At 42.6% G+C, this 14,456-nt stretch overlaps 1 protein-coding gene and 1 pseudogene across 13 annotated transcripts in view; one reads left to right on the top strand and one right to left on the bottom strand.

Moving 5' to 3' along the window:
- The window catches only part of MAPKAP1 (MAPK associated protein 1), a 266,415-nt gene that overhangs the window by 143,574 nt on the left and 108,385 nt on the right, over positions 1-14,456 (bottom strand). For 12 of the 13 annotated variants that reach the window (XR_010148846.1, XM_003312320.7, XM_003312321.7 and 9 more), the window contains one exon: positions 1,857-2,029. Coding sequence is in view for 12 of the 13 variants with exons in the window: in XM_003312320.7 (XP_003312368.1) it covers positions 1,857-2,029 (173 nt within the window). In the remaining variant the exon portion in view is untranslated. Of the gene's footprint in view, positions 1-1,856; positions 2,030-11,827; positions 12,094-14,456 lie in introns of those variants that run through there. The other variant, XM_063788306.1, reaches the window with a different exon arrangement.
- LOC134807713 (heterogeneous nuclear ribonucleoprotein A1-like) lies at positions 12,105-13,043 on the top strand (annotated as a pseudogene).

Below are 14,456 nucleotides of genomic sequence, written 5' to 3'. Positions count from 1 at the left end.
GTTACTTACTAGTAACCCTGGGCAAGTTCCTCTCTTGATTTCAGTGCCTGCCCTAAGTAATGTTTTAAGAAATTACATCAAAGGCTGGGTGTAGTGGCTCACGCCTGTAATCCCAACACTTTGATAGGCCGAGGCAGGCGGATCACGAGGTCAGGAGATCGAGACCATCCTGGTTAACACGGTGAAACCCCGTCTCTACTAAAAATACAAAAAATTAGCTGGGCGTGGTGGTAGGTGCCTGTAGTCCCAGCTACTCGGGAGGCTGAGGTAGGAGAATGGCGTGAACCCGGGAGGCGGAGCCTGCAGTGAGCCGAGATCGCGCCACTGCACTCCAGCCTGGGCGACAGAGCAAGACTCCGTCTCCAAAAAAAAAAAAAAAGAATTACTTCAGACAACATCGATAAAGTCATTTGTTCTGTGACACCTTTTCCTGTTTCCTTGTTCCCACTTCATGCAGAAAAGGGAGGACCTCACAGCTCACCCTTGAGGAGTGCCGCTGACTGAACCATTTTCTAAGCCTAGGTGGCATCTTGGTGAAAGGCTTTCTCTGCCACCAGAGCTCTGTGTCCACAACTTACTCAGGCAAAGTGGAGGGCAATGTCAATAAGAATTTGAAAAAATGATTTTATGTGTCATACTAAATTTACCTAAAGAAATTTAATATACCTAAAGAAAAATAAAAACTAACTGCTGACTGGATCATACTAACTCTGAAAATGTGAAAGGGGAAGAGAACATCTCCATGAAAATCCTTCTTTTGAGATGGAGTCTTGCTCTGTCACCAGGCTGGAGTGCAGTGGCGCGATCTCGGTTCACTGCAACCTCTACAGCGATTCTCCGGCCTCAGCCTCCTGAGTAGCTGGGATTACGGATGGCCACCACCATGCCCTGCTAATTTTTGTATTTTCAGTAGAGAAAGGGTTTCACCATGTTGGCCAGGCTGGTCTCAAACTCCTGACCTCAGGTGATCCGCCCACCTCGGCCTTCCAACGTGCTGGGATTACAGGTGTGAGCCCCCGCACCCAGCTGAGAGTCCATTTTTAAAACGAAGGCATCTACTACATTTTGCTGTGTTCTAAACCCTACTGCTGGAAAGAACATGTAAAACTAGAAGAGAATGCCTGTCAGAAACTCAAGTAGGGGAGAGGCAATGCAGCAAAGCACTTTAAAGTTCAAATTATAATGCAGAGGCATAGAGAGGCTACTCTCAAGCACTACATTTTAAATATAATTATTTAATGAAGAACAGAGCCTAGTGACTGAGAGAAAATTAGAACCATTAACTGATAAAGAAAACTAAAATTCGGACCAAAGGTTCTATAGAAGGCAGAAGGAAATAATGCAAAAACCTTGGCATCAAACAGACCTGGAATCAAATCCTGACTCTGCCATCTCTCACTGTGCAACCTTCAGCCAGTAACAGCTCTGAACCTGAGCTTCCACCACTGCAGAATGAGGATCATTACCCTCACCTCCCAGGGAGCTGGGAGGATCAAATGAGATTCCAGATACCAGCTATGAAGTGCCCAGCCCAGTGCCCAATGCATGGTTGGTGCTCAACAAACATCAATCCCCTCCCGTTCCCTTCCAGGTTGCTTATTAGCAGGGATCATAAAAGGGTTTGGAAATTACTAAAAATCCATGTTCTCATGTCTGTAATTCACAAACTTCTAAGTCTATTTTGCAAGCTGATTCTCTGAGATGCACAGGCGCGAGACCTGGTGAGCACCCAGAGCTGGATCAGTGCAGAAGTGTGGTTCCAGGCCAATGCCTAGAAAGACTAACCAGCCTAGAAGACACCTTGGGTGGCCAAAAGACCGTAAGAAACTAGAGCAGCCAAAAAGAGAATGGATTACTTGAGCTTCGGCTCCCGTCCTTCGCTTGTATACTGCCAGCAGATGAGCCCGATCAGGTCCTGCACCCTGGCGCTGGCCATTGTCACCACGGTCATTGGCAGCAGTCTGTCCTGGCTCGAGTGCAGAGGGAGGTAGACATCGATCTTCTTGGTTGCTGTTGTACCTACATGACCCTGTGGACAGAACAAACACGTGAGAGCAATGCACACTGCCAGTTATACAGACCCCACTGCTCTCCAGTCCTGTGGGCAGCACAGCCATTTTTCATCCTTGCTGTACAGACCTGCTGCGACCATGGAATGGTCCCAAAGTGGAAACACTGTCTAGTTTCAAGGATTTTTTTTTCCTTAAATTTTCATTTTATAATAAACTAATGGATCGGGATCTGCCAGCAGGAAGGTAAATGGGCACTACAACTAAGAGGAAAATATGAGTGGTGAGTAGAGTTTATGTTTGGTGTTAGGAGGCTGGCTTTGCTACTAACTCAGTGTGTCCTTGGACCTTAGCACTGGGTGCCTCTCTGGCAACTGTCTCATTGTCCTTGAGACAATGAGATGAGCTGCCTGGGAAGCTGTCATACTCTCCCAGGAAGGATTTAGGCCCGCAGCACTGAAACAAGTGCTTGCCTTCTCAGAGACTGGGGGCTAGTTCCACTAGGCAGTACATCTGTTTCCTTCAGTACCACACAGGTTCAAGGGCCCTTTGGTCCTCCATTATTGCCCTAACCACCAACCCCACACTGCTGGATATATTCCCACTCCCTCCCACACACCTACCACTCCTCCCACCTGCGTCTTCCACTCTGCCCTCGAGAGCTGCTGCGCTAATCAGCAAACACCCATAAATCCTCAGCTGCTTTTTAAAACGATTTCCTCTACCTCTTGGACTTCACTGAAACTGCTGTTGAGGATACTGCCTCCTCTGCTGTCCTGTTAAAAGAGGACTGCTTTGTTGTTGTTGTTGTTTTTAATAACCCCTGCACCCTCAAGGCATGCAAAAGTAGGTATCCTAGTCCCTGCTAACACTTCCAATCTAGTACTTTCTCTTTTGTGAAAAAAATCCTTGTTCTCTTGAGACCCAGGCCATCCGATGACACCATCCTCTCTCCCTCCTTTTGTGTTTCTGTTATCCGCCAACCTTCTGGCCATTCCCCTCCCTCACAGAAGGCTTGCACGCTGGCTCAGTCTTCCTTCCCACCCATGCAATATGTTCACCACACAGAGTATATAGAAAAGTGTCACAGAAAACGAGTTCAAATCGGAACGCTTGATTGTCCCTCACTCCCTCCTATCCCAAGTCACAACAACAACCCCTCTTATTTTAATAATATGTGCTGCCACCACTAAGCCAGCTGCTCATCTCAACAGTCTTGATGCTTCTTCCTCCCTCACACTGCCTATCTACTCCATTAGGAAGTTCTAATGTCTCTACTTCAAAAATACATTTCAATGGGGAAAGTACAGTCTTTTCAACAAATGATGCTGGGACAAGTGGATAGCCACATGCAAAAGAATGAATTTGGAGTCCTACCTCATACCACATAAATATATCAATCCAAAATAAATCAAAGATCTAGACGTAAGACGCAAAACTATAAAATTCTTAAAAGGAAACAGGTGTAAATCTTCATGACTTTGGATTACGCAACGATTTCTTTAATATGACACCAAAAGCATAAATAACAAAATAAATAAATTGAACTTCATTAAAATTAAAAACTTTTGTGCCTAGGCCAGGCGCAGTGGCCCACGCCTGTAATCCCAGCACTTTGAGAGGCCAAGGCAGGGAGATCACTTGAGGTCAGGAGTTTGAGACCAACCTGGCCAACATGGTGAAATCCCCTCTCTAATAAAAATACAAAAATCAGCTGGGCGTGATGGCAGGCGCCTGTATTGCCAGCTACTGGGGAGGCTGAGGCAGGAGAACTGCTTGAACCCAGAAGGCAGATGTTGCAATGAGCCAACATCATGCCACTGCACTCCAGCCTGGGCAACAGAGGGAGACTCTGCTCAAAACAAAAACAAACAAACAAACAAACAAACTTTTGTGCCTAAAGGATACTATCAAGATAGTAAAAAGACAATCAAAAGAATGGGAGAAAATATTCACAAATCATATATCTCATAAGGCTCTACTATCTAGAATACGTTAAGAAGTCTTATAATTCAATAAGAAGACAAAATTTTTTAATGGGCAAAGATTTGAACAGACATTTCTCCAAAGAAGATACACAAATGACCAATAAACACATGAAAACTGTTTCATATCATTAACCATAATGTAAATTACTTCTTACTCACTAGGGTGGCTATAATTTAAAAAAGGAAAAACTCCAAACAACAACCCAAAAAACCCTAAAAATAGCAAGGATTTGTGAGGATATGGAGAAACTGAAATCCTCAGACACTGCCAGTGGGAATGTAAAATGATACAATCATTGTGAAAATGTTCGGCAGTTTCTCAAAAATGAAACACAGAATTACCATATGACCAAGCGATTCCATTCCTAGGTATATACTCTAGAGAACTAAAAACATATGCTCACATTGAAACTTGGACAAATGTTCATAGCAGCATTATTTATAACAGCCAAGGAATGAAAAACACCCAAATGTCCACTAACTAATGAATGGATAAACAAAATCCATACAATAGAATATTATTCAGCCATGAGAAAGAATGAAGTACTGATACACACAGCATGGGTGTACCATGAAAACATCATGCTAAGAGAAGGAAACCAGACATGAAAGGCCACTACTGTATGAACCCATTTATATGAACTGTTCAGAACAGGCAAATCCATAGAGACAGAAAGTAGATTAGAGGTTGGCAGAAGATGACAGGGGTGGGAAATTGGGAGGTATGAGGTTTCTTTTGGGGGTGATCGTAATGTTCTGAAATTGGCAGTAACAGTTCATAACATTGTTAATATATTAAATACCACAGAACTGTACACTTTAAAATGGTTAAAATGGTAAATTTTATGTAATGTTTTATCTTAAGAAAAAAAGTGAAAAATATGTATTTCAAAACCATCTCACTTCTATCTCCACTGCCACCAAAATTACCATCAGGTCTCACCTGAACTATTGTAACAGTTCCCAAATTATTCTACAGTAGTCTTGTTTTATCTGATTTGTTCTCTACACACAAGTTAGATCTGTTTTTTAAACTCAGATTTGATCATACCATATCCTGTTTAAATTCCTTCGATGAGTGGCTCCCAAACACCGTGAACAAAATCCAAACTCCCTGCAACATCCAACAAAGCACCACATGATCTGGCCCCGTCTACCTCTTTAACATCATCCACTGCCACTCCCCCACCTGCTCATCAGACTTCGGCTATACCAGCCTTCTGGAAGTACCCTCAATATACCAGCACGTGTGCCTGTGTGTACCTTGCTTGCATTTCTCACGTCCCAGGGCTTAGCAGGTGCTGTTCACTGTATCTAGAGAGGCTCTTTTTCATGGCTTTGCATGCGTGACTCCTCATCCTCTAATGTGTGCCCTTGGGAGGTTACTTAATCTCTCTATGCTTCTGTTTCCTCATATGTAAAATAAGGAGAATGGTAGGACCTACCTATCATAAGACCCTTATGAGAATTATTATTACTTATTATTAATTATTATTATACAGGGCTCAGCTGTCACTGTTAACACTCCTTTTGCAGTTATTCTCTCACACATGTCCTGTTCATCTCCTTCAGAGCGCTTAACAATTGAGATGATTTATTTATGTACATCTTTAGTGTATGCTTTCTCCACGAAGTTTCCTCTGAACTTCCTTGAGAGCAATGTTAACGTCTGCTTTGTTTACTGTTCCATACATAATGCCTGGCCCTGTACCTGGCACACAGAAGACCCTGAGGAAAAAATCTGTTGAACTACAGAATGAATGTATGAATGACTCCAGTGCCTGCCAGGACACGTAGTAGGAACTGAGTAAATGTTAAGTTTTCTCCATCCCTCTTGCCCTTCCTCTATGGATCCATTTCCTGGTCATAGATGAAAGTGGAGGGACTTGAGCAATCATGTGGTTCCATCTTTAACTCTATAATTCTATCATTCTGAGGTGAAAAAGGTCAGTACAGGGAAAGGAAATTATAAAGTCAGTTTAAAAAACATTTTTAGAGTAATTCCACTTTGCACACAACCCAGCATCCATCATTAGATCGACTGATTTTTTTCCCTCAGCCTCATCTGTATGTTACAAAGCAACTACCAAAAAAATAATTCTCCTACATAATGCATGCACCCACACTCGCTGTCTCTCTCTTGCACGTGTGCACTCTCTTTCTGTCTCGTATGCAAACACACGTGGGCAAGCACACATTCCCTTGTGTGGTTTTCAGCTCTGAAATAATAATTTCAATGGCTAACAAAGACTTCACTAAATAACAAGTGTTTTGGCCTTGTCGGGCAGGCAAAGGGTTACAATGCAAACAGTGGGAATCTTTCTGGAGTCGGTTGATAGCCCTCATATTACCCTCCTTTTCAGACCCAGATCAGTTGCTTGTCATTGCTCTCTCTTTTTATTTCTGTTTATTCCTCTTCCTCTGGAAGCACTAGAACTAAGGAGCTATAGGAGTCACAGTATCTCAAGATATGAAGATTCAACGAGATGACAAATGTGAATGTCCTTCATAAACTGTACGATGCTTTAGAAATGCAGAGCAGTATGCCAGAAAGGGCGTCTGTGTTGAAATTCGACCCATTTCTATTACTCAAGCTTACTACAAGGTCACATGAGGCCAAGAACGGGTACTGCAGGAACACTAATAATACTGACTATTGTAACAAGAGCTAGCATTTAGGCCAGGTGCGGTGGCTCACACCTGCAATCTCAGCACTTTGGGAGGAAAAGGTGGGTGGATCACCTTGGGTCAGGAGTTCGAGACCAGCCTGGCCAACATGGCGAAACCCCATCTCCACTAAAAATACAAAAATCAGCCGGGTGTGGTGGCGGGAACTTTTAATGCCAGCTACTGAGGAGGCTGAGGGAGGAGAATTGCTTGCAACTGGGAGGCAGAAGTTGCAATGAGCTGAGATGGCGCCACTGCACTCCAGCCCGGGCAACAAGAGTCAAACTCCATCTCAAGAAAAAAAAAGGGGGGCGGGGGATAGGGCTAGCACTTACTGAGAGCTGTTAAGTAAACTCTGCTAAATGTTTGCCTAATTATATCATTTAATTCATACAATAACTCTAAGAAATAGGTTCTATCATAACTTTTTTTTTTTAAACAGTCTCGCTCTGCTGCCCAAACTGGAGTGCAGTGGCACAATCTCAGCTCAATGCAACCTCCACCTCCCAGGTTCAAGCAATTCTTGGGCCTCAGCCACCCAAATAGCTGAGATTGCAAGCACGTGCCACCACACCCAGCTACTTTCTGTGTTTTTAGTAGAGACAAGGTTTTGCCATGTTGGCCAGGCTGGTCTCGAACTCCTGACCTCAAGTGATCCGCCCGCCTCGGCCTCCCAAAATGCTGGGATTACAAGCGTGAGTGACTGCGACCTGGCGTAACCTTTATATTATAGCTGAGAAAACCAAGGCTTACAAGGCTACAGTCATCTGCTCAACATCCAATAACCAAAGTGGAAGAGCCAAGACTCAAACCTCATGTCAGCCTGACTCCAAAGGCCCTACTGTAAACACCAACGCCTTCTTTCCCTGGACTTACGCTAAATGTAATCAATTCCTACTCTTCAAGGCTTGAAAATCGTCTCCCTCTTCTTTTCCCCACAAACCTGAGGAAAGCTTTGCCTGAGGAGCTGCTCGAGGAGAGCAGTTAGGAGATGGAGACTCCAGGAAACCCTGCCACTGTCAGTTGACTGAAGGGCAGTCACCACAGTTTAGGAAATGAGGACAGATAGTTATATGGTACTCATATGAGTAACACAGAGTATACTCCTCTATTTACTCTAAAGAGTACAGTACTCTTTACTACCCTCTATTTCATAGTAAAATAGAAAGTGGGGCAAAAACTATCAGAATGAATATGATAGATACTTATTAAATGAATGAAGCACTTTATCTTTTTAATCTTCTAATTCCATCTTGAGGAAATGATGATGGGAAAAGTGCCTTGCACACTGAAATTACATATTTTTTAATAAGGAGACTGTCTTCTGAAAAAGCTCAAGGTGGTGGCAGTTAGCTCTATCCTAATAGTCCCTATGTTGCAATATTTAGAAGGAATCATCTAAAACATAAAACAATCCATCAACATAATAGAAAGTAATTAACTTATTTAAAAAAACGGTGACCGAAGGATTAAAAGTATTCATTACACATCAAGGCAAGCAATATTCCACAGATGTCTAAACATGAAAAAGCAACTAGCAATAAACAAAGATCATATCATACAGTTTCACTGCATGGCAATTTACGTGTTCCACCATACAGGACTGGGGAAATGGAGGCATATTTAGAGCACAGGGAAGCGGGCAACACAGAGAAAGTGTTGCCACAGGGAAACTGGCTTAGCTTTATGTTCTCATTCTCTCATGCATTCAACAAACACCAGCTGAAACATGATGCTGGGCTCCGAAGACAAAGTCCACTGACATACAACACAGACCAGACCCTCATCAAACTGTTTTGCTGAAGGTCTCACTGTACAATGTCACGAAAGTTTTAAGAAGGGGAAAGTCCAGTCTGTCAAGAGAGCCCAGAAGCAACCCAGGCTAAAGGGGGCTAGTGAAGGCCTCTTAGATATAAAAATGTACCCTTCCATGCAACAGAACCTTAACCAAGAAAAAGATGCTTATTGTATTTACCTACTATACCAATACACCAAAAGGTGAGCAGGAGTTCCCTCTGAGACACGGGATTATCAGTGATTTTAATTTTCTGGTTTATAGTTTTCTGTATTTTCTATAATAGACATGTATTACTTTTATAATTAGAAACAAAATTATAAATACTATAAACTAAAAAGGAGATAAAAAGAATAAGAGTACCATTCAGGGCTTAAAAGTTTTAGGTGAGGGAAAGAGAGGATCAATTTCGAAAATGTAGCCTGTGTTAAGGGATCAAGTAGGCATCATTAAGAACATACTATGTGCTGGCCAGGCGCAGTGGCTCATGCCTGTAATCCCAGCACTTTGGGAGGCCGAGGCGGGCAGATCACGAGGTCAGGAGATCGAGACCATCTTGGCTAACACGGTGAAACCCCATCCTACTAAAAATACAAAAAATTAGCCGGGCGTGGTGGTGGGCACCTGTAGTCCCAGCTACTCAGGACGCTGAGGCAGGAGAATGGCGTGAACCCTGGAGGCGGAGCTTGCAGTGAGCCGAGATAGCACCACTGCAGTCCAGCCTGGGTGAAAGAGCGAGACTCCGTCTCAAAAAAAAAAAAAAAAAAAAAAAAAAGGAACAGACTATGTGCTGTGACAGGCTGTTGGAAAAAGTAAGTTGAAATATAACTCAAAAAAAAAAAAAAAAAAGAAAAAAAAGAAAATATAACTCAGGGCTGGGCATGGTGGCTCACACCTACAATCCCAGCATTTTGGGAGGCCGAGGCGGGCAGATCACCTGAGGTCAGGAGTCCAGACCAGCCTGGCCAACATGGTAAAATACAAAAATACTAAATATACTAAAAATACAAAAATTAGCTAGGCATGGTGGCATGTGCCTATAGTCCCAGCTACCCCAGAGGCTGAGGCACAGGAATCGCCTGAACCCAGAAGGAAGATGTTGCAGTGAGCCAAGATCATGCCACTGCACTCCAACCTGGGTGACAGAGTAAGACTGTCTCAAAAAAAGAAAAAATATATATATAACTCAGATACCTTACTATGGCAGGTTAAGTAATTTTTATCAAAGAAAAAGAAAAGGGCAAGGCACAGTGGCTCAGGCCTGTAATCTTAGCACTTTGGGAGGCTGAGACAGATGGATTGCCTCAGCTCAGGAGTTTGAGACCAGCCTGGGCAACACAGTGAAACCCCGTCTCTACTGAAATACAAAAAATTAGCCAGGTGTGGTGGCGTGCGCCTGTAGTCCCAGCTACTTGAGAGACTCAGGCAGGAGAATTGCTTGAACCCGGGAGGCAGAGGTTGCAGTGAGTCGAGATCATGCCACTGCACTTCTGCCTGGGACAGAGCGAGACTCTGTCTCAAAAAGAAAAAGAAAAAAGAAGGTAATAAATTCACAATCAGCTGACAATTTGAAGTTGAACAACATTCTCCAGAGCAGCTCCTAAATCAGGAAATGCCCCCAAGGCAGGTTTGAGAACAAACAGAAAAGTATTTCCTGTAGCAAAACTTTCTTGGCACAAATGCAACTCATGAGGACCAACTAGACTCAACTTCATATCCCACAGCCTCTCCCTGACCTGATGGCTTTGCAAATGCAGTCAGAATCTGAAATTTAACATATCCAACACCAATTTTCTTCTTCACTGGCATGTCTGTCATTCTATACTCTATCTCAACTAAGGCTTTCACCATCTACTCTGTCACGCAAGCTAGGAATCCTAATTCCTCTTTCTGTCTCACACTCTACCATCCAAATGCCTCTGAAATGCCTCCCAAATCTCTCTCCTTCCCATGCTTATTGCCAACGCCCCAGTTTAGGCTTCGTCAGCTTTGTCATCTGTCAGCGAGACCACTGCAGCAATCTCCAACTATTTCTTTATTTTTAAAAATCCTTCTCCCTCCAAATCTTTCTTTCCTTATTGCCACCAATGTGATTTTTCTCAAATCACAGACCATGCCAGTCATGTGGAAACATAGGATGGCCTAGTGGTAGCATTCCAACTCCTTAGATGGCAGTTAATGCCCTTTGCAATCTGGTCCCTCATATCATTACTGATGTACACTGAACAGTAATTAAGAGCACAGACTCGGGGTCAGCTAGGCCCAGGTCGGAATCCTGGCTTTACCACTTCCTTAGCTGCTAGACCTTAGACTTTGGGCAAGTAACCTCACTTCAGAACTTGTATTTACTCACTTGGAAAGCAAATAAGATGTATCTAAAATGCCTGCCACAAAGTCACTGATCAAGAAACATAGCTCTTCTTCTGTCCTTCAATTCAAATATCACCTCTTCCAAGAAGGTAGAAGACCAAATAAATTCCCTCTTCTCTCCTCCCCTAACAATTTGATTTGCACAGACTTACAGTTTCACTTTTTTCTGTAACTACCCTCACCACCTCCTTCCCCACACTCTCTCATTCAGCTGTGAATTACATAAAGGGAAAAATAGCCTCATCCATTTTGTATTCTCCTAGAGCCTAGAACACAGCAGGGGTTTCATGCTAGCTGGCTAAATCAAAAGGACTCCTCAGACTCTCTTTCAGAATGGACCCACTGGACCTACCAATTCTCTATCCCAGGTAGAGCAGCTATACCTCTTCTACTTCCCAGGCCCTGTTCTTCAGGAACACTCTTTCCTCTCTGAAATATCCCCAGCACCTAACAAAGGGCCCGACATAGTTACTTACACATACTGATGGAATAAATGATTAATATTCTTTTAACACATGATTTAAACACTTGCATTATATTATAGCATATGGTGGTACCACCTATTCTCCCATTTTTAGAAATGGAAGCTGTTTACAATATTCCATTATTATAAATAATCTCATAAACATTTTCCTATATAAATGTGAACATATTTCTAGAAGTAGATTACTAAGTCAAAGACTATGAATGTTTTGTAACTTGTGATATATACTGGAAAAGCTCAGTCTTTTAAAAAGTGTCTCCAGGCCAATTATGAAATATCAATACTATGAACCAAAGGTTACCCAATTAATAATTAGCTCATAAAATGGGTAAACTTAAAAATCTAAAATAACTTCTAATACACAGAATGTGAACAGATATAGAATTGAGATATATGTATTTGAACATGCTGATGAATTAAAACATTATCTAGAGCAGCTTTTCTCAGCTGATCCTATTAATTAAAATAATATACATTAGCTGCTTATCATAAAATTAATTTCAAAATCATATACCTGATAGTTTCCAAAGTAGGAGAAGCAATAAGAATACAGATGGGATTCAGTTCAAAATAATCTTGAATTAAGAAATATCATGCTATGTTTGTCAGCTTACTCCTTTCTGCCTGTGGACACGCCAAGGAAGCATCGTTAAAGTCTCTCTTCTCCCTGCCGTCCTAAGTCAGAGTCTCCTAAAGAGCCGGAACAGCTAAGGAATCTCTTCATTGGAGGGTTGAGCTTTGAAACAACCAATGAGAGCAAGAGGAGCCATTGTGAGCAATGGGGAACGCTCCCAGACTGTGTGGTAATGAAAGATTCCAACACCAAGCGTTCCGGGGGTTTTGGGTTTGTCACCTATGCCTCTGTGGAGGAGGTGGATGCAGCCATGAATGCAAGGCCACACAAGGTGGATCGGAGTTGTGGAACCAAAGAGAGCTGTCTCAAGAGAAGATTCTCAAAGACCAGGTGCCCACTTAACTGTGAAAAAGATATTTGTTGGTGGCATTAAAGAAGACACTGAAGAACATCACCTGCGAGATTATTTTGAACAGCGTGGAAAAACTGAAGTGATTGAAATCACGAATGACCGAGGCAGTGGCAAGAAAAGGGGACTTGCCTTTGTAACCTTTGATGGCCATGACTCCATGGATAAGACTGTCATTCAAAAATACCATACTGTGAATGGCCACAATTGTGAAGTTAGGAAAGCTCTGTCAAAGCAAGAGATGGCTAATACTTCATCCAGCGAAAGAGGTCGAAGTGGTTCTGGAAACTTTGGTGGTGGTCGTGAAGGTGACTTCGGTAGGAATGACAACTTTGGTCATGGAGGAAACTTCAGTGGTTGTGGTGCCTTTGGTGGCAACCATGGTGGTGGTGGATATGGTGGCAGTAGGGATGGCTATAATGGATTTGGTACTGATGGAAGCAATTTTGGAGGGTGGTGGAAGCTACAATGATTCTGGCAATTACAACAATCAGTCTTCAAATTTTGAACCCATGATGAAAGGAAACTTTGGAGGCAGAAGCTCTGGCAGCTATGGTGGTGGAAGCCAGTACTTTCCCAAACCACAAAACCGAGGTGGCTATGGCAGTTCCAGTAGCAGCAGTAGCTACAGCAGTGGCAGAAGATTTTAATTACTGCCAGCAAACAAAGCTTAACAGGAGAGGAGAGCCAGAGAAGTGACAGGGAAGCTACAGGTTACAACAGATTTGTGAACTCAGCCAAGCACAGTGGTGGCAAGGCCTAGCTGCTACAAAGAAGACATGTTTTAGACAAATACTCATGTGTATGGGCAAAAAACTCGAGGACTGTATTTGTGACTAATTGTATAACAGGTTGTTTTAGTTTTTCTTCTGTGGAAAATGTAAAGCATTCCAACAAAGGATTTTAATGTAGATTTCTTTTTTGTACCCATGCTGTTGATTGCTAAATGTAACAGTCTGATCATGACGCTGAATAAATGTGTCTTAAAAAAAAAAAAAAAAAAGGCCAGGCGCGGTGGCTTATGCCTGTAATCCCAGCACTTTGGAGGCCAAGGCGGGCAGATCACGAGGTCAGGAGATCGAGACCATCCTGGCTAACAAAGTGAAACCCTGTCTCTACTAAAACAAATACAAAAAATTAGCCGGGCGTGGTGGTAGGAGCCTGTAGTCCCAGCTACTTGGGAGGCTGAGGCAGGAGAATGGTGTGAACCCGGGAGGTGGAGCTTGCAATGAGCCGAGATCGTGCCACTGCACTCCAGCCTGGACGACAGAGCGAGGCTCCGTCTCAAAAAAAAAAAAAAAAAAAAAGCTTGGCCTGGTGGCACATGTCTGTAGTCCCAGCTACTCAGGAGGCTGAGGTGGGAGGTTCACTTGAGCCTGGGAGGTTGAGGCTGCAGTGAGCTATGATTGAGCCCCCTGCCCTTTGGCCTGGGCAACAGAGCAAGACCCTGTCTCTAAAAGAAAAGAAAAAAAGAAATATCCATATCAAGTGAGTTAGCTGAATTAAGTCTTACAGACGAAAGGCTTGGCTAGCATTGCTATTTAATATCAAGGTTTCCCAGTAAAAATTGAGTATCAGATCTAAACTGCTGCTAAGTGTTCAGTTTCTCTCCCAAGGAAAAGAAACAGAGAAAGGATAGACAGCTTAGCTTCTGCAATTAAAGAGACAAAAAGCAGGCAACATTATTCCATTAGTAACAACTGCACAAGCAGATCATTACGTGTAATTTTAATGCAGAAATAAATATATCAGTGTATCCAGACGATGTAATGATGCAAATTGATAAAAGAGTTATTTGCAGCCTTCAAAAGAGCCATTCTCTGAAAAGAATGGCTACAGTTCTATTCCATCAGTACCTTTATCCCAACTTCCTCAAGAAGGACCAAAGGATGCTATATTCTACCAATGGTCTTGTCTTTAATAACATAGTAGGCAGACTTGGTACAGGGGTCTCAAATGATCACTACTCTAATGATAATTAATGGACTTCATTTGATCAGAAGTAATAATCTCAAACAAAATCTGGCCTAAATTGGTCTAATTCAGGTTTTACGGGCTATGGGAAGTAAAGAGGGTCGACATGAGAAAAAAAAAAAAAAAACCCAAACACCAGAATTGTAACATTTTGATCTTAATAAAATTCTGGCTTTATGGACTCAC

The sequence above is a fragment of the Pan troglodytes genome, chromosome 11 (genome assembly GCF_028858775.2).
Source record: "Pan troglodytes isolate AG18354 chromosome 11, NHGRI_mPanTro3-v2.0_pri, whole genome shotgun sequence".
Lineage (NCBI taxonomy): Eukaryota > Metazoa > Chordata > Mammalia > Primates > Hominidae > Pan > Pan troglodytes.
Note: the sequence above shows the minus strand (reverse complement) of the source record. Positions and strands in the feature narration are given on the sequence as shown.